The sequence below is a fragment of the Phyllostomus discolor genome, chromosome 3 (assembly GCF_004126475.2).
Source record: "Phyllostomus discolor isolate MPI-MPIP mPhyDis1 chromosome 3, mPhyDis1.pri.v3, whole genome shotgun sequence".
Lineage (NCBI taxonomy): Eukaryota > Metazoa > Chordata > Mammalia > Chiroptera > Phyllostomidae > Phyllostomus > Phyllostomus discolor.
In genome coordinates this window covers 153137245-153156657 of record NC_040905.2, presented here as the reverse complement: position 1 = coordinate 153156657, position 19413 = coordinate 153137245, and the positions used below count along the sequence as shown (strand labels likewise).

At 36.6% G+C, this 19413-nt stretch overlaps 1 protein-coding gene across 8 annotated transcripts in view; it reads right to left on the bottom strand.

Annotated features, from left to right (window-relative positions):
• Nucleotides 1-4717: 4717 nt before the first annotated feature.
• FREM1 (FRAS1 related extracellular matrix 1) overlaps nt 4718-19413 on the bottom strand; it is a 165033-nt gene continuing 150337 nt past the window's right edge. For all 8 annotated transcript variants that reach the window (XM_036021575.1, XM_028512504.2, XM_036021573.1 and 5 more), the window contains 5 exons: nt 19122-19286; nt 18807-18935; nt 18213-18328; nt 9669-9754; nt 4718-7902 (listed from right to left, as the gene is read on the bottom strand). In XM_036021575.1, coding sequence (XP_035877468.1) covers nt 7703-7902; nt 9669-9754; nt 18213-18328; nt 18807-18935; nt 19122-19286 — 696 coding nt within the window. In that variant the 3' untranslated portion in view covers nt 4718-7702. The remainder of the gene's footprint in view (nt 7903-9668; nt 9755-18212; nt 18329-18806; nt 18936-19121; nt 19287-19413) is intronic.

Below are 19413 nucleotides of genomic sequence, written 5' to 3'. Positions count from 1 at the left end.
CTTTTTACTACCCTGAAATAAAGATGTCTTCATGCATATAGCTTTCATTTTCTTTTGAAAATTTCCACTTTGTAGAAACTATTTTGTTTCTCTTTCCTTAAACAGCTTTATGAAGTATAAAATCAACATGTAGCAAACATGTATTTAGAGTGTACAGTTTGGTAGATTTAGACATATGTATGCATGAACATATATCTGTGAAACTGTTACTACAATCAACACAGTGAACAAATCCATCACCCTCCTAAGTTTTCTTATGTTTCCTTGCAATTCCTCCCTTGGCCCTTTGCTGTGCTCCTCTCCTACTCACAGAAAACATCTAATTTCTTTTCTGTCACTATATATTAGTCTGCACTTTCTAGAATTTTCTATAAATGGAGTACATGTATACCATGTATTCTTTTATGTCAGGCTTCTCTCGGCATAATTATTTTGAGGGTGGCCCAGGTTGTTGTAGCAATATCTCATTTGATTTTACTATTGAACAGTATTTCTTTGACAGGACATAGGGATATAATTTTTTATCTGTTCACATGATAATGAGTATTTCGTTGTTCATGGTTTTGGTTGTTACAAATGAAGCTGCTATGAGCATTCATGTATCAGCCTTTAAATGAAAATATGCATTCTTTCCTCTCAGGTAAATACCTAGGAGTGGAATGGCAGGATCATACAGGAGGTATACGTTTATCATTTTTTAAGAAACCACTAAAGTGTTTTCCAAAGTGGTTGGACTATGTTATATTTCCACCAGCAGTATATGAGAGTTACAGTTCCTTTATGTTCTTACCAATACTTGGTATGGTCACTTGTTTTAATTTTAGCCATTCTGATAGGTGTGTAATACTATCTCACTGTGGCTACAGCTTACAGTTCCCTAATGACTAATAGGTTGACATATTTCCATATACTTATTTGCCATTTATACATCTTCTTTGGTAAAGTATCTGTTCAAATCTTCTGCCATTTAAAATTTTCTTATTATTAATTTTGAATACAAATATATATACAAGTTGTATATGTGTGTGTGTGTGTGTATGATACAAGTCCTTTATCACTGTATGCATAGTAAATATTTTCTTCCAGTCTGTGGCTTGTCACTCTCTTAACAGTGCCTCGGTCATGATATATTATCCTTTTGCATATGTTGTTAGTTCTGAATTGGTTAAATTTTGTTTAGAATTTTTTTTATCTATATTCATGAGGGATATTGGCTTGTGGTTTTCTTGTTATAATATTTTTGTATGGTTTGGTATCAGAGTAATACTGGCCTCATGGAAAGAGTTAGAAACTCCTTGCCAATTTATAGGTGAGTTTTGTAGAATTGGTAGAAGAACTAAAGAAAAACTATTTCTTCTTTAAATATTTGTAAAATTCAATAAAGAAGTTACCTGAGCCTGGGATTTTTACTGTGAAAAAGTTTTAAACTATAAATTTAATTTCTGTAATAATTATAGACATTACTTTCTATAATTATTTTTTCAAGTTACCTGTTTTTTTCATTGTGTTGGTAGTTTGTGTTTTCAAGGAACTTGTCCATTTTATTTAGCCTGTGTATTGGCACGAGCTGTTTATGATGCCCCCTTGCTGCTCTGTCAGCAGCTGTAGAGTCTGTGGTGACAGCCCCCAACACAGCTAACCTCTTGGTCCTGACATTGTTGACTGGTGTGCTCTCTTGTCTTTTTCCTGGTTGGTCTCTCTGGAGATTTACCAATGGCATTGATATTCTCAAAGAACCATCTTTTGGTTTCGTTAACTTTCTCTATTGTTTTTGTTTTCTATTTTATTGATTTCTACCCTAATAGTGTTATTTTCTTATTTCTGCTTTCTTTTTTGCAGTTTCTTAAGGTGGGAGCTGAGGTTAAGACCTTTCTTCTCTTCTATTATAGGCATTTAGTGCTGTAAAATTTCCCCCAAGTACAGTTTTAATGGCATGCCACAAATATTGATGTCTTGTATTTTCATTTTTGTTCAGCTCACCATACTTTCAAATTTCCCCTTTGACTTCTACTTTAACCCATGAATTAAAGTAGTCTATAATATAGTTTCCAAATACTTGGGGATTTTCCAAAGATGTTTCTGTTACTCATTTCTAATTCAATTCCATTGTGGCCAAAGAACATATTTTGTGTGATTTGGATTTTAAATTTTATGAGACTCATTTTATGTCACAGAAAAAAGTCTGCCCTGGTGAGTGAGCTGTGTGCACTTGAAAAGTATGTCTATTCTGCCCCTGTTGGGTGGAGTGTTCTATAAATATTAAATTAATTTGATTAACAATGCCCATATTTCTATATCCTTACTGGTTTTCTGCCTGCTCATTCTATTCATTATCAAGAGAGGATTATTCACATTTCTGACTGTAATTATAGATTTATCTATTTCTCCTTATAGTTTGATTAGTTTGGTTTTATATATTTTTCAACACTGTTACTAGATGCATACATGTTTAGGATTACTGTGCCCTCTTGATGTACTGACCCCTTTAAATTATAAAACAACCTTCTTTTTCCTTGGTAATAGTTACTTTAAAATCTACTCTGATAGCCCTGGCCAGGTGGTTCAGTGAGTTGGAGTATCATCCCATACACCAAAAGGCTATGGGTTCAATCCCCATTGGGGCATGTATGGAAGGCAACTTATCCAGGTTTCTCTCTCACAGTGATGTTTTTTTCCCTCTCTCTCTCTTACTCTCTCTTTAAAGTCAAGAAAAAAAACATATCCTTAGGTGAGGATTTAAAAAAATCTACTCTGATATTTATATAGCCACTTCAGCTTTATTTTGATTAGTTTTAGGATAGCTTATCTTTTTTCATTTTTCTTCTGAAGGATTGATTGCCTTTGGGAAGCAAAAATACAGAGAGGGATGGAAGCAAAAGGTAAACTCACACTTCATGGCTTGGAAAAAGTATTGCAGGTTACCATAAGGCCTTTAATGGAAGTGTTGGTTTATTTTTGTTCTGTTCTGTCTTAAGATAAACTAAACTTTATTGCCTAGTAGAATATAAGACCTATAAAAATGTTCAAAAATGAACAGTTATATTTGTAAGTTACGAGGACAGTGTATTCATTTCCTGCATGATCCTGTTCTAAAGACTTGTAAAATTAATTTTAAGAAAATCATGGCATTCTGGACATTACAGACATCCAGACACACTCTGCCATCAGCAACAGTTCTCTCATAATTAATGGGGGAGAAGGAAAATCAATAAAGCGGCACTGTAAATTAAAAACTACATTAAATGAGCATTCTTTTCCCCTTAACCAACTATGTAAAAAGATAAACAGAAACCTGGGTGAGATATGGGGTAATTACTGGAACAAGTGTCTTGGATGAGTCAAACACATCAACCCATTTATAGCTTTCTAAAATAAATGTTTATATGGTGATTTTAAATAGCATTTTTAGTGTGATACTCTTCCTATAACATAAAATTCAGCATTGTATAGTGTATGGTTCAGTGGTTTGCAGTATATTCACCATGTGGTGCACCCATCACCACTATCCAACTCCAGAACATTTCCACCCCCTCAGAAAGACACTGCACTTATTAGCAGTTAGTTTCAATTTCCTTTTCTCCCACCCCCTGGAAACCACTGATCTACCTTCTGTCTTTATAGATCTGCCTATTCTGGTTACATGCCTTTTGTGTCCATCTTTTTTTACTTACAATGTGTTCAAGTACATGGTGAATTTAATCATATTCATCATTCAAAGATGCTGTACTTGACAACAGTAAAGCCACTCACTCAAAGTGGTAATAGATGTGTGAGTAGTTAGAAGACACTAGTTCTAGAAGTAATTTCTTCCCACTTTAACTTCTGAGGATTTTAGTCTTCCTTATTGCACAGTATGGATGTCCGGTGAGGTGACATCAAAGCTCTCTATTTTTGTTACTCCAGGAATCTCAAAGACACAGAGAGACACATACTGCTATATTTTTTGGAAAAAAACAATTGTTGTGAAAAGTTAGCTAGATTTGAAAACTGTAGGTCCTAACTTGATCTGGAGACAGGGAATTTTGGATAGGTGCTGTCAACAACACTTTGAGTTGATTACAAATTCAGGAAGTTAACACCAGTGTCCTAATCAGGAGAGAAATATAACAAAAGACATCCTGAGCTGTTTGTATCAGTGTGTTTCCCTCCACTGCTGAAAAGGGATAATGTAATCAGTGATTTCCTCTGTGACATCCTCCCTGATAAAAAGCTCTACACTTAAAAAAAAAAAAAAGGGGGCTATTAAAGCCCTGAACTGGTGTGGCTCAGCCCTAAACTGGTGTGGCTCAACTGGAATCACCCTGCAAGGCAAAGGGTCACCAGTTCAATTCCTGGTCAGAGAACATGCCTGGGTTGTGGGCCTGGTCCCCCGCTGGGGTACATGTGGGAGAGGCAGCTGATCAATGGTTCTCTCTCACATCTGTGTTTCTCTCCCTCTCTTTCTCCCTCCTTTCTTCTCTCTCTAAAAAAATAAATAAATACAATCTTTTTTATTAGAAATTTGCATATATTAGCTATGCAGGGTTGGCACTCCATATCCAATACTTCCTGAATAAATAGTGCATGAATGGATGGGTGGCTAGGGGAATGGATGGAAGCCATGTGACTAAATGCTGATCTGGAAGTCAGAATAAAAAAGGCATGTTGAGTGTTCTTCTCCATCCCTTCTACCAATGGTAGAATAAATATGAAAAGTTAAAAACTAAAGGAACAGTGGTTCAGAAATGTTTATTTTATTAAGTATGATACAAACTGGGTACAGTACATTTAATATGCTGCTTTGTTGCAAAAATTAATCAGCACCAATTTATGGTTTAAATTATACAGAACTATACTGTTAATGAACATGTGTCGATACTTGTTGGCTGCATTAAAAATTTAAAAAACAGAAATGTAAATAAATGTCATCTGGTTCATTTTTACCACTCCCCAGAAGAGATAAAATAATTATCATATGCTTTACAAGTTTATGTTCAGCAAATATATGCTGTATACATGTAGGTTTCGTTAAAGACCAAACATCACATGATTCTGAAAAGCTACACACAGTTGTGCTGGGCTGACGCCTTTGGATAAAATGGGTCTTTTCCTGAGTCAGTGTTCAAGTGTGGGGAGGAGACCTAGGTGGCTCCAGAACCTTCTTTCTGGTGCTTTTCTCCTTAGCTACTATCAGTCACCACCTCTTCTTACTTAACCCTTCTCTCCTCTCTCCCCTTTCCTCTTCTGTAACCTCCCATTACCTTTCTACCCTGGCATTATTTCCTTCCTTCCCACTCCAACCAGAAACCTGAATGGCAACAGTGACCATCCAAGGTGGAGAGAACCATGACGGTCATTTACTTCTTCCCACCCACCCCTCCTACCCCAACCTCTGCCAGTGAAGCCCAGTCTTGAGAAAGAAATGAAGGTCATGAAGAATATTACCCAGCACCCACACTTGCCTGAATGTTTATTTTTAGAGAGAGGGGAAGGGAGGGAGGAAGAGAGGGAGAGAAACCTCGATGTGAGAGATATCGATTGGTGCCTTTCTTCCATATGCACCACAAGTGGGGGCTGAACCTGTGACCCAGGCATGTGCCGTGACTCTTGAAATTAAACCTGTGACCTTTTGGTTTGCAGGATGACACCCAACCAACTGAGCCACACCAGCTGGAGCTTGCCTGAATTTTTATTTGTATCTTCTTTCAATTGGATTTTACAACTTGATTATTGCCTTCATGATCAGAAATATTTTTAAACATTCTAGTAGTATTTCTGGTTGCTATAAAAAATAAAAACAGAGTCTCCTTGTGCCAACATTGCAATTACATTTAATATCACTATCATTGTAGTTATAGTCATTGTATAATAATGTATATCATGCCAAACAGGTTCTCCATAGCTGCTGTGGAGTTTCAGTTTTAAAGACTTAACATATTCTAGAGTTCCAGTAGGAAGAAGTGGCCCCTGAATTCCTCATTCCTCAAACTTTTACTTTCTCTCCTAGGATGTAACCCTTTAAGTAAGCCACTCTTCGTTTCTTTATCTGGAATCCCACCTTCCACATGGCAGAGGCCGGTGGATCAGAGGGTATTGGAGCTGATACAAAGGATGGGTTTTTGCATCTTTCAGTTAAATACCAGAGACTGTTTGTGTCCTATAGGAGACACACATGTAATGCCAGTCTAGAGCCTACCGGTGATGTTTAAGGTAAGTGGCCTCCCAACTCTACCATGATGTTTAACTTTATTAGGAGATAGAATGTCTAAACCCTATCCCAGCCTCTCTTTTTAAACATTTCTATTAACCAAAATTGTGATAAATGAATGGAAATGAAATAAGCTTGTCATGTTTTATATCCAGAAACTTGACTAAATTTCTTCAGTCTTTTTTAGTTGCGCTCAAGATATTACTGAAATAAGACCCACAGTGAAATATTGGTCTGCTCGGTCACCTCATTTTGACTCTGAATTACACTGGTGCCATACAGCGAGTTACGTTTGGCACAACCATATTTTTTAGTGATTCCGAAAAGAGGGAAATTTTGAGTAAATGTTTGAGACATAAATTTCTGATTTCCTATAATTAAACCTTGATTTTAGAAGGGAGTTCTTATAAGTCTGCAACATGCTTCACTACTAAAAAAAATGTTTCACTCAGCTAACATTATAAATTAATAAGGGACCTTTACATTAGAGAACTGAGTTAACATGGCATTTCTACAAATATTAAAGATTTAATGGCTCAAATTGTATCAAAATGCTTTCTGAGAATATAGGCTCTCAAGGGCTTTGTTTTTGGTATTATTTTTCCTTGTCCATCAGCATAGTTCATTGGGACACTTCTGAGACAGCAGTATTTTTATCCCATATATTAACTATCATTTAAATATACTCTTTATTCCAAATGTCCTTGAGAAATTCTAGTCAGTACTATAAACATGAAAAATAGAGAGGCTCATGTTACTTCAAATTTCTCATGACTCTGTAAGGCCAGGGAAATCCAATCATTAGCCTTGGGATGGCACAGTGCCAACATTTTTATTGCAAAAGGAGATCTGCCTCAGGAGCAGTGATTGGTAGGCCTCTGAAGCACAGGTAGCCTCTGAATTCTTACCTGAACTAGAGCTGTGCAGACAAGCTTCCACTGGCAAGATTCTTCCATCTAAAGTTTTCCCTTCTCACTGCAGAGAATTTTCCTTCTGACTCACACAGCCTTTTATCTCAGGTTTCACATCTGAAAGGGTGCCCAAAGGACAAAGCAAGGCATCCCTTTGCAGTTTGACCTTGATTTAACTAGCGTTAGCTTCGCTCACACTGAAGTATTAGAAGTCCGTGCAATATTGATTTCAGAACGGGCTCATTTCAGGTATTGGAATCAAAAAATCCAAAGACCATGAAATTGGTGCTAAGATATGGAATGGGGTCAGGGGGGTGGTCTCCTAGAATAAGCAAATCCTGCACCACATACCACATCAGGCATTTATTCTGAAAAGTACTGAGATGCAAGAATTGCATTTCTTCCTGTAAGAGATGTTCATTTATCAGTCTTCCTGGAGCTATTCATTTATGCTCCCTTTTTCACTAAATACAATTACTCATAGACTATAATGAAAAAATGTAGCAAGTCAGCCCTGACACCTTGTTTTCTATTGAGCAATATGCACAAATCCTCTAAATAAATAGGTGAGAAATCCCACTGGGCACCTGTAGGCCAGTTACATTTAGAGTTTCCTGGAGCACACATAATTGTGAGGTTTGCCTCTCCTACAGTCCTTTGTTTGCCATTTTCCTTGTCTTTGAACCAAAACACAGTTCTTGCCAGGCTTCAGAGGTTGAGCAGGCCCTCTCTTCCAGCTGGTGAAGGTGACAGTTTCGCCGCCAATCCACTCCCAGTGGCCAGCATGAATTTTGTCATTCAAACCTAATATGAGCCAAAAGAATGTGCCAAATGATTTTATTACATTTATACCTGGATATCATATCAGTCTATTGTTCTGAGCAAACGTGGGCCTACAACATAAAACACAGAACGGGACTGGGGATCCCACGGGGCACAACTAAGTACATGAGGCTTTGGGGTCAGGCAGATCAGAACTTACACCCTAGCTCCAGACTCACTCACTGAGCATCTTTGTGCTTAACCACTCTAAGTTTTAGTTTCCCCATCTACAAACTGGAATAAAAATAGTACACTAGGGCTGCTTTGAGGGTGAAATAAGATAATGCATGTGAAGCACAGGGCATATACATGTTTAATAATGGCAATTATTATTTATATCATCTTACAGGCAGAACTTCCATCACGAAGACACAGATATACTATTGTCTACTGCCCTTCTTCCTCATCATTTCAATGTCCTGGTTTTCCTATGTGGAAGTAAGTTACTAAGTATTATTTTTAGTCTGGAGCCTAAGATCTTTTCAATCTGCAACAATTCCAACAAAAAGCACTTTTCCTAACCTGCCTCTCTAGTTCCACAGTCAGTTTTTGCAAATTACATTTTAATGTTGCAAAGCTCTTAGAATTTTTCTTAAAGAAGTTGTTCCTCCTCCTCATGCTCTTTTTTTTATAATAGGAAGAAGAAGAAGAAAATGAGAAAAGGCTCCCCTGAAATAGCGTGACCTGACATCTCCCAAATCAAACATGATTGTGAAAACAATCTCAGTTACACATGACCTTCTCCAACCGAATCTCAGTCAGTGTGTTTGGGTATAATAAAACAAAGCACTTCTCGTTAGGAATGACCTATCTTGTTCTAGATTGTTTCATTGGATCATGCTATACCTAAGTACTTGGTGGGGATAAAGCCTTAAAATCAACTGTTGTGGATCTAAAGAAAACATCCTGTAGCCTTACCATAATACTGTCAGATAATTTCAGAATTTGGAGACTCACTGTGTAGGAAAGAGACCTTGAGAAGCCAAGAACAAGTTTATTGGAGTGCCTTGAAATACAATACCTTTAAGGAGAGATGGTGAGAACACCAACTTGAACTGGCTGGGAGAATTCTATTTCTAAAGTGGCTTGAAAGGGTTTGTATTATTGTTAAAATTGTAGGAAATATTAAAACTTCAGAAAACAAGGGATAACATTAAGACCACATATAATTCTCAACTGGAAGTTAAACTTTTCTAATTCTTTGACGTTTCTTTTAATATATATGCACATATATGTTATATGTGTAAATATATAAATGTATATATAACTCATGTATATAAATTTCTTTATCTTAAATTATTTCCTGCTTCATATGGTTATACACTCTGCCTTTTTACTTAGTACCTTACCACAAATGCATTATGTACTTTATGTATAATGTCCATTCAATATGTATTTATTGAATATTAATAAACATGAGGCATTTGTTCATGTCTTTAATACAGTGTTTGATGCTTTTGAAAAGTACTAAATAATAAATATTCTTTCACATGGCTATACTATGATTTTTGAACCATCCTCTATTGCTAACTATTTCTAACTTTGTACTTTTAGAAATACCACTTGTTGAATTCTCTTACCTACATGTAGACCCTCATCCCTTATTATTTCTTTGAGATAGAAGTCTAAAAATTAAACTATTGTGTAATTAAGAAGAGTTTGAAAAGACAAACTGTCCAACCATCTACCATCCCTTGCCGCTGTAAACGGTGACCACTGGCCCTCCGCAGCTCAGCGCCGATACTTGCCTATCCAGAAGGGCTGTCTTCCGCCGAAGTCCCACAGCCATTGCATATGCTGCCTGGACAGCACGGTCACTAGGCTGCTCAGGTGCCTGCAAGCAAGGAACACAAAGGAGAGCATCAGTGACAAGGAGGAGTTCAACGTTTCTGCTGTCACATGCATAACACACATCAAACTCAGTTAAAATAGAAAAAAGTCCACATGCAGAGAAAAACTTTCCAAGATTTTAATACCTTTTTTTTTAATTTAGTGAGTATCTGCAGGGTAAGGTAAGTGCCTAGCAAAGAAAGTAACATTGTATTATAATATCTGGGCTTTACACCACAAATTCAACAAGCTCTACATATATTTTTTAAAAAATCAGCAATTGCTTACTTATAAAGGTTGTTTAATGTCAAAATATTACTCTCCTCATAGGAAGCTTATCTCTAAATGGCATAAATTTGGCAATTATCCAGTTAATTTGTTCCATAAGGTAACCCAAACAATGCAGATAAACTTGCTGGAGGCCTGCATGTTGAGCCTGGTGTGCTGAGCCAAACACCCGGATAAGTGTGGTCCTTTACCATACTCAGTGAGACAAGCATGGCCTCACTGTCACACTTTCATACATTGTGTAGAAGTTAAAGCATTTGTTCTTAAAAACACAAATTTCAAATTCCCCCCTGACGATAGAACTGTTTTTGTTGTAAGTTTAAGGTATATGGCATAATGACTTGACTTACATGTATTATGAAATGATTACCACAATAAGTTAACATCATCGTTTCCTATAGATACCAGAAGAGAGAAAAAATTTTTCTATGTGATGAAAACTCTTTTAACAACTCTCGACTATGCTGTACAGCAGTGTTGACAGTCATTATGTTGAACATTACATTCCCAAGTTCTTATAAATGGAAGTTTGCACATTCTGACAACCTTTATCCAACTCTCCCATCCTACATCCCCACCCACAGTAACCAAAAATCTGATCTCTTTTCCTATGTTTTTTATTTTTGTTTTTTAGATTCCCCATAAAGTGAAATCATAAAATACTTGTCTTCCTCTGTATTGCATTCCTCTGTAATGCCCTCAAAATTTATCCATATTGTCACAAATGACAAGACATCTTTCCTTTTCATGGCTGAATATTATTTCATTGTATATATGTTCTTCTTTATCCACTTCGTTATCCATTCACCTGGCAATGAACACGTACTTTGTTTCCATATATTGGCTGCTGTGAACACGAGGGTCAGATGTCCCTTCAGTATGGTGTTTTCATTTCCCTCATATATATTCCCATAAGTAGAGTTGCTGGATTGTATGGTAGCTCTATTTTTAATTTTTTGAGAAGACTCCATACTGTTTTCCACAGTGGTCTCATCCATTTACAATCCCACTAAGAGTGCACAAGGGTTTCCTTTTCTCTATATCCTCTCCAGAATTTATCTCTTATCCTTCTGATGACAGACATTCTAACTGGCATGATAATTCCTGAGAAATTATTTTAGCAGCAAACTGAATTATTCCTATAAGCAATACTTGATTGTGTCTAATTTTCCAGCAGGGCTCATTAAAAGCTCTTTAAAAATGCTTCAAGTAGAAAGCTATAATTATTTTCTTATTTTTTTTAGAACAGAAAGTTTCCAACAAGAAACAAAGTCGCCATGATCTTCTTGCATGATTAATATTTTTAAAAATAGAAAATAAAATTAGTAATACTTGTATAAGTTTAGAAAACTGTTGAATTTAATTTCACTCATTTTGCCTATGTCTTTCCAAACTTCAGATCTATTTCTTTGCTTTTCCAGATCACATATAGTGAATATAATTAATTGTTTCTTAATGTTTTTCCCCACCAGTAATAGCAGTGGACCATTCTATAAGGCAGAAGCACTTCTAGGCTTTCTGAGACATGTGAGGCTCTTTGCTCCTTTCCCGAGTGGCCTCAGGCTGCTGCAGCTGGGTGTTGTGACTCGTCTCTGATGTCATTATTCACTGTCAGCTCCTGGCTGACAGTTCAGCTGATATGACAACAGACCTTTTCCCCGACCCTTCACATCCAATATGGTAATTCTAATGTGCCGAGGGTTAGAACCCAGAATATCATGTGTGTGACATACAGACCGAGGGGAGGCTTCAGAGACTTCCTTAGTCTATGTGGTACGCTGCAGAGAGCGTGGGAGACTGGCTTCCACCTCCTGCCCTGCCCCTTCCTCCCTGACAGATGGAACTTCAGCCTCATCTCAACATCAGGAAGTAGCAGGTTTTGTTTAACATCTCCTTCTGCTTTAAGACGTTTAAACTACTTTTGAAAAAGACTATAAAATCCATTTTAGTTGGTCAAGGGCAAGTTTGATTTCCTTTTTGAATCTCAGGAAGCAAAACACAGAAGATCAAGATGAGAAAAGAGGTTAGTTTAGGGTAGGTAAAATATGAGACTACAGTTATTTATTTAAAAATAGGCATTTGTAGATTTATAAAAATATATTATGCTCATATACATATAAGGTATGACAGCTATTACATATGTAGATATAAACATAGGTAGAAGGAAAAATAAAATACAGAGACATACATGCAAATAAAATCTTTTGACGGCTTTGAAATTTTAAGTCATTCAAAGTGTGTTTAAAAGAGAAGCCTTAATGTTTCTAGTTACAGAAATACACATCTACTTTTTTGAAACTTTCTGATTAAGTATAGATATATTTCAGAATCACTCTTTAATGACAGGTCAGCAGGGGTTCCAGACGCTCCTGTGGAAAAACAAAATGGCTTCAAAGATAACGATCTATAATAATAGAATTATCAAATGTACAGTGACAACCTCAGGAAGTGAGCAGATGAGATTACAATATGTAAATTCAAGAAATACCCAATCTAGCAGTCTGGCTCCTCTGGGCTAGAAAAATAATAAAATGCCAACAGGGAGGAAAGGAGACTGGAGATAAAGACTGACCGGAGCTGGTGATCTCATTAGGGACAAAGCACGAAGTAAAGTTGCTGCCCCTGAAACACGGTGCTGTGAATAACCATCTGTAAGGGAATGCAAGCAGAGAGGGGGCCCAGGGGAAACACAGCCCAGAGCTGAAGAATGGTTCCTGAGGCCAGATCAAAGACGTACTAGGTGCATATTAATTCTAATTACAGAATCTAAACCATCTCATAAACATATTTCATAAGAAAGCAAACATCCAGGCTATAAAAATGTAGTTAAAATTATAAGTTTTTATATCACAGAAAGAATCAATAATTCCCAGAGGAATACCCATTTTCAAGCCACAGGTGTTAGAGAAAAAGAAAACAAAACGAACCAGAAACATAATGGGTGAAGGGAAGCAGGGGGGCCCATAGGATGGGTGAAAACAGGCAGAATGGTAAGGGAGAAACTAGGGTTCAGAGGCAAATTGTACAAGGAGGAGGTGCCCTTGCATCCCAAAGATATTCCTCTAAAAATGACTAATGCAAAAGAATGTGGAAATCTTTTATTTTTCCTTTTAGTTTGCTTTTTATCTGCTGCTAGACAGTTTCTGAAATGCCTATAACTAGTATTAACTACTCTTCGAGTAATCATTCTTGTTGTTCTTCTGCAATAAAATGCATACTGAAGTATCATACCAATGAAATCAGATAAAATATTCATACTCCTTCTTTCCATTAAAATTTTCAAATTAGAAGCTTTTAATGATATTTTTAAAATCTCATACCATATATATTTTCTTTGCCTCTCATACACACTGGGAAACTATAAGAAATGGTATTTGATAGATGTTTTAATTTCTGGATCAATATGGTGAATAGATAATGTATAATTTGAAAATATTTACATTACTGGTAAATACATAATTAGACACTTTATAAAATATGATGAAAAACTCCAATTGCTCTTAAAAACTTTCTCATTTCTCAATTTTACATCTAAAAAAAAGTCACAGTTTCAGCTTAAAACAATTCCAAGACCAGAGTTTATGAAAATACCCTCAAAACGTATAAACAAATTAGTTCTGACCCTGCCTATTTCATGTTTGACTTGCTGGATATGATCGCTAGTCTCTTTGAATTAATAGGGGAAATAGTAATTTTACATTTTTATAATAGTTTATCTTAGAACAAAATATCTACCTATTTATACTATTTTTAAATATCATTTATGTCTTTGTAGTTACAATCAACAAATATTACTTGTAACTCTTATTACATTTAGGTCCAGAGAACTTTTTTTTTCATTTTTATGTTTTTTCTTTTTTTCCTTTTATTGAATTTATTGGAGTGACACTGATTAACAAAATTATACAGGTTTCAGGTGCACAATTCTCCAACACAAACACTGTGTTGTGTGTTCACCACCCCAAGTCAAGCCTCCTTCCATCACCATTTATCTTCCCTTTACCCTCCTCCCTGTCCCCCCACTCCTGCTTCCCTGGACAATTACCACACTGTTGTCCACGTCATGAGGTTTTTTTCTTTTTTGCTCAACCCCTGCCTCCCATTCACCCCCCAACCTACCCCCCTGCCACTGTCAGCTGTCAGCTTGCTCTCTATCTATGTGTCTCTTTTTCCTTCTTAGTCCATTTTTAATTGAACATATAGTAAGACATCAACTCAATGAAAGCTCAATTTTGTAATTTAAATTCAGTGACTTTTACATTCTTCATAGAGCTTTGTGGGAAGGGTTATGTGTGAGAAGATTATTAGGACTGTATGACAACTTTACTGATAAAAACTTCAGGGTTTAAAGACTTATAAAGAGTCCTTAAATGTCTGTATCTCTGAAGCTTGTTGATGATACTGGGTTGTGGGGTCAATACGATGATGGGATAATACTTAAAAGTGTGATCTGGTTGACAATAAGTATTCAAATAAACAATTATTGGGTGAATGAGTCCATAACCTCAGAACTTGATTATACCTCAGGCTTGCCCCGAGAGGTTATTTTGATTCTAAACCAAAGGAAACTTCAGATTCATAATTTAATTTAAAAATCCCAATATGTCTTTGCTATGAAAGATACAAAATTATTTACACATAGTTTTGAAAAACTGTTTTAGGTTAGCCTAACACAAAGTTAAAATGAGTGTCCTACTCAATATACCTGAGATGAGAGATCCCCCAGAGGACAGTAAAAAAATTATGTCCTCTCTCTCATTTATTAGCTTGTATAACCATAAACAAGGGATTTTGCTTCCCCAAATGTCTTTGTATTATCTGTAAAATGTTGATAATAATACCTTCTTTCCTCACCAAAGTTGTGGGAGGGCCAAATAAGCTAATAAATGTGAAAGAATTCTGTAAACTATAACATGTAACATAAAGGAAAGTGTTACCAGCAAAGAGGCATGTAGAAATAGGTCAGGCAAGGGTAAAAGGGTCATGGGGTCAAGATGCTTCAAACCAGGTTATAGATGAAATCTTAGATCAAATGCTTGAGAGTAGCTAGGCTTTTCAATTAATTTGGACCTTAATTGTATTACTAGGGTAAATGAACTGTAGAATAGTAATAGGTATATTAAAAAACCCCTTTGTAACTAGTCTTACCATTAAAATCCAGCTGCAATTAGATGGATTGATAAAATAAAATAAACAGAGATATTGGAGGACAAATACAGAGTTGTCAACATGAAGCCATCAACAATGTTACTATGAGTTGTCATAGAAGTGATAATTTTACACTAAAGAGCTAGAAGATGGTAATCTCAGAAGACAGAGTAGTTCTTCTAAGAAAAGACTGTTAGTGACTTTACACCAACATGGATGAATGGATGGAAAGGTGTCACTCAACATGTGTTGTACCTATTTTTCTCAGAACATTAAGAAGCAAGTAAAGCTTCATTAAGGCCACTGGAGTTCCTTGCACTGTTATTTAAAACCACTGGAAGATGAACAGGAAGGCTGCTTCCACACCTGAAGTTTTCGAGTTCTGTTTCTCTGCTCATCATACTTTACCACTAAATCCCAGCAGAAACTGCACTTCTGCACTTGCCCTCATTGTTGTCAGTAGAGACACCATATCTTTCCCTCTCTAGCATGCTATAATCTTGTCCTTACTAATTCAGAGAGTTTTGACTCCATATCAAAGTCTTTCCTTAAGAAGGAAAAAGACCCATTCCACTATTTCTAAGACAAATGTTGAAGTAGGACATCTGGACCCTGGACTACCAGAAAGATGAACATGCGGGTCCTACAGAGATTAAGCCTGGAACATTGCTATAGGAGAAATGACAAAACTAAAGTCCTACTTCGAGCACATCATGAGAGGACAGGGTTCTTTGGAAAGACAATAATGCTGATAAAAATAGAAGGCAGCAAGAAAGGAGGAAGACCAAACAGGGGATGGGTTGACTCCATAAAGAAGCCATATGCATGAGTCTACAGGTGCTGAACTGGGCTGCTGAGGTCAGGGTATGGTAGGCATCGCCCATTTGTAGAACCACCAGGAGCCAGAGCCAGCTCAGCATCATATAACAACAAGGGCATTGGTTTATTTTGGTGGAAAAATGTCTTAATTGTTCTTTAACATATAGTATTATGGAAATACATGTATTTAAACAAGGAATATCCATAGGACTTTTTAAAAATTTAACTTATTTTGCCTTGGCTGGTGTGGCTCAGTGGATTGAGTGCTGCCCTGTGAACCAAAGGATTGCTGGTTTGATTCCCAGTCAGGGCACATGCCTGGGTTGTGGGCCAGGTCCCCAAGAAGTAACCACACATTGATGTTTCTTTCCCCCTCTGTCTCTGTCCCTTTCCCTCTTCCTAAAAATAAATAAAATAAGTTAAAAAATTAACTTATTTTATGCCACCAACTTATCAACAAAGACATGAAAGCCCCTCACTGACTAACCTCTATGTCACCTTTACTTGTACTTAGGGCATGAAATACATCAGTGAAGTAAAGCATGGTTAATTTGATCAGTTTTTAAATATACTTTAAAAATATCTTGTCAGCTTTTTAAAAATCTAGGTATAATTTCCACACATTTAAATGCATTCTTCATACTTATTCAATCTGATTAATTTTGACAATGGTATATATCCATCGAACGACCAAAAAAGCATCATCTATTTTCTAGTCACCCCACAATTCCTGCCAGAGATGACTAGTTTTTATTTCTAATTCCAACCAATAGATTAGTATTTTTTCTATTTATTTAAGTGAATCATATAATATGTATTCTTTTATGTTGAGTTGCTTCCCCTCTTTGAAAAGTTTTTGAGATTTATCTACATCACTAGAAGTTTTAGAAGTTCATTCCATTTGATTGTTTATAAAATAATTTATCAAAAAAGTTATTTACAGTATTCTCTTTTGATGGAGATAATACAAAGAACTCCTATAAATCAACAAAAAAGACAAATGACCCAAACTATTATTATTATAAAAAGGATCTATAAGAAATTGTTGCGAATGTCTTTTTATCTTAATACGTACTTTTATTTCTCTTGGGTGAATTCTTAGGAATAGAATTGCTAGATCACCGGGTAGATTCATGTAAGTAAGTTTTAAAGAACCTGCCAGACAGTTCTACCAAGTGGTTGAACCATTTTATGTATCCACCAACAACACCTTAAAATTCCATTTGCTCTACAACACATAGTATTGCCTGTCTTCATGATTTTTAACTCTTCTAGTGGGTGTGAAGTGGTATTTCATTATGATTTTTATCTACATTTTCCCAATGTCCAGTGGTGGTGAGCATTTTTTTTTTATGTACCTAATGACCAATTGTATATTTTCTCTTGTGAAATTTCCAAGTCATTTTTTGAAAGCAGGTTGCCTTTTTTGTACCTGGATTGTAGGGGTTTGTATTATCAATATTTGAGATCTTCATCAAATATATGTTTGAGATTAGCTTTTTCCAAAGGTGGCTCGCCCTCTCATTTCTTTTTACCAGAGTTTTTAGAGAGCATGACTTTTTAAATTTGATAACATGCCAGATCTGGCTGGTACCCAGCAGAGACCTCTCTAGTCTCAATTTCCAGCCATTGGGCATATTCATCTAATTGCACTGTTTTGTATAATATCCAGGAATGCAAACAAGGAGGGTCAGGGATACTTATGGTTTTTAAAGTCCTTCTAAACTAGGTAAATTTTGTTGTCATTATTTGACCACAAGTCACCCTTCTTTGAGTGTTCCATTACCCAGTGACCCTTTGGCCACCTCATTTCATAATCATCAATGTTCCTTACATTGTCATAGGTCTGAAGCTATACAACCTCTCATTGCTTACATGTTTTTAAATCAACAAGCAGAAATTTTTATTAATAAAAAATGCTAGGACCCACAATGCCACTAACTCACAAAAGCTCTTTCTGACTTTCTCCAAAAGATTGAGACAGAAAAGACTGAGAATAGAATTGTGGCAATGATACATTTTGCCATAAATAACCTAAGTCAAAGGTCAGCCCCAAACCCATCCTGAACTATAGAACTCTCTCTGGGTTCTTAAAACAAACCCAGGTAAGTAGGTGCTAGATACTCAACAATTGAATGAATGAAGCAATGAGAAAATAAGAAGGCAACAGAAGGAATATCAGTGAAATATGAAACAAGGTTTCTTACTGTTCCCTGCAAGCTCTGGCAGCTGTGTTCCATGTGCCTTTCTGTCCTGTGATCAAGGAGTGACAGTAGCCAGAGTGACGATGCCACCCAGCTGGACAGGACTTGTCTTCCACCTCCTGAAAAACAGTTGTCGGCGTTCGCATCATAATGGTCTTTACAATCTGGAGTCTGTTCTCAGCATAAAGGGTCCTACGAGTCCCTTAACTTGAACAGAGTAGTCCTGTCACCAGCAAGGAGGTCAGCCCTAATTGTAACTCTCCACCTTCAGAAACGCAATGGCTTCCTACAGAAAACTCTACTCAAGTTAGCAGTTTCAAGTTTTTACCTTTGACATCCTGATAATTAAACAAATGCTTCTTACACTGTATTGATATAACAAATGTATTCTCTTTTTCTTAAATTCTAAAATTGTATTGATATAACTAATGCATATTGTGATTTCTAAAGTGCCACTCGGGCCACTGTTTTCCATTTCTCCTTCAAAGTGTAGTAAGAGCAGGCGGACACCACATGAGTTGACAGAGCATTCCCTCCTAACCTTAACACAAGGTTCACTGCAAGTAAAGGTATTTGGCTGCTCAGCCTGTGTCCCACCTTGGTGGGGGGGCTCCAAGCTTTCCAGGCAATCCCATCGCACTTATACAGCTTTAGGAGGCTTTCTTCAAAATGGAAGAGTCCCTTCAGTTCCAGTGTACAGTTCTTTGGAAATGAGGACAAATGGCTCTATGGGAAAGAAGCAAAGGTAGCAGGGATGTGATTTACTGTACCTTGATCACATGCTTACCCACTGCGTGTACTCATGTGATGAGTAGCATTTGTGTTGAGTAACATCCCCAAGCTTGAAAGCTATGTTATGGCTCAGGAAACAGCTTGTTGTAAGGTGAAAAGGAAATAAAAAAGTTTTCCTACCTGTCTGGGGAAGTGTGAGTTAGTTGTGGATTCCACCTTATCTGCCTGAGGCAGTGCTGCTACTTCGATTGCCTTCTGTGGCTGACTAGTGACGGATGTTTTGGTCTTCCTTTGGTACACGGGGGAATGGTCATCCTTCAGTTGCAGGGAAACCATTCCATGATACTGGGGAAATCAATACACGACAATAAAGAAAAACCAAACACCAAGATAGCAAACAAAAACATTTGTTGTAAAAATGAGCAACTGAAAAACTGGATAAAAATAAAAGGGTTTTTCTTCTGATCACCCA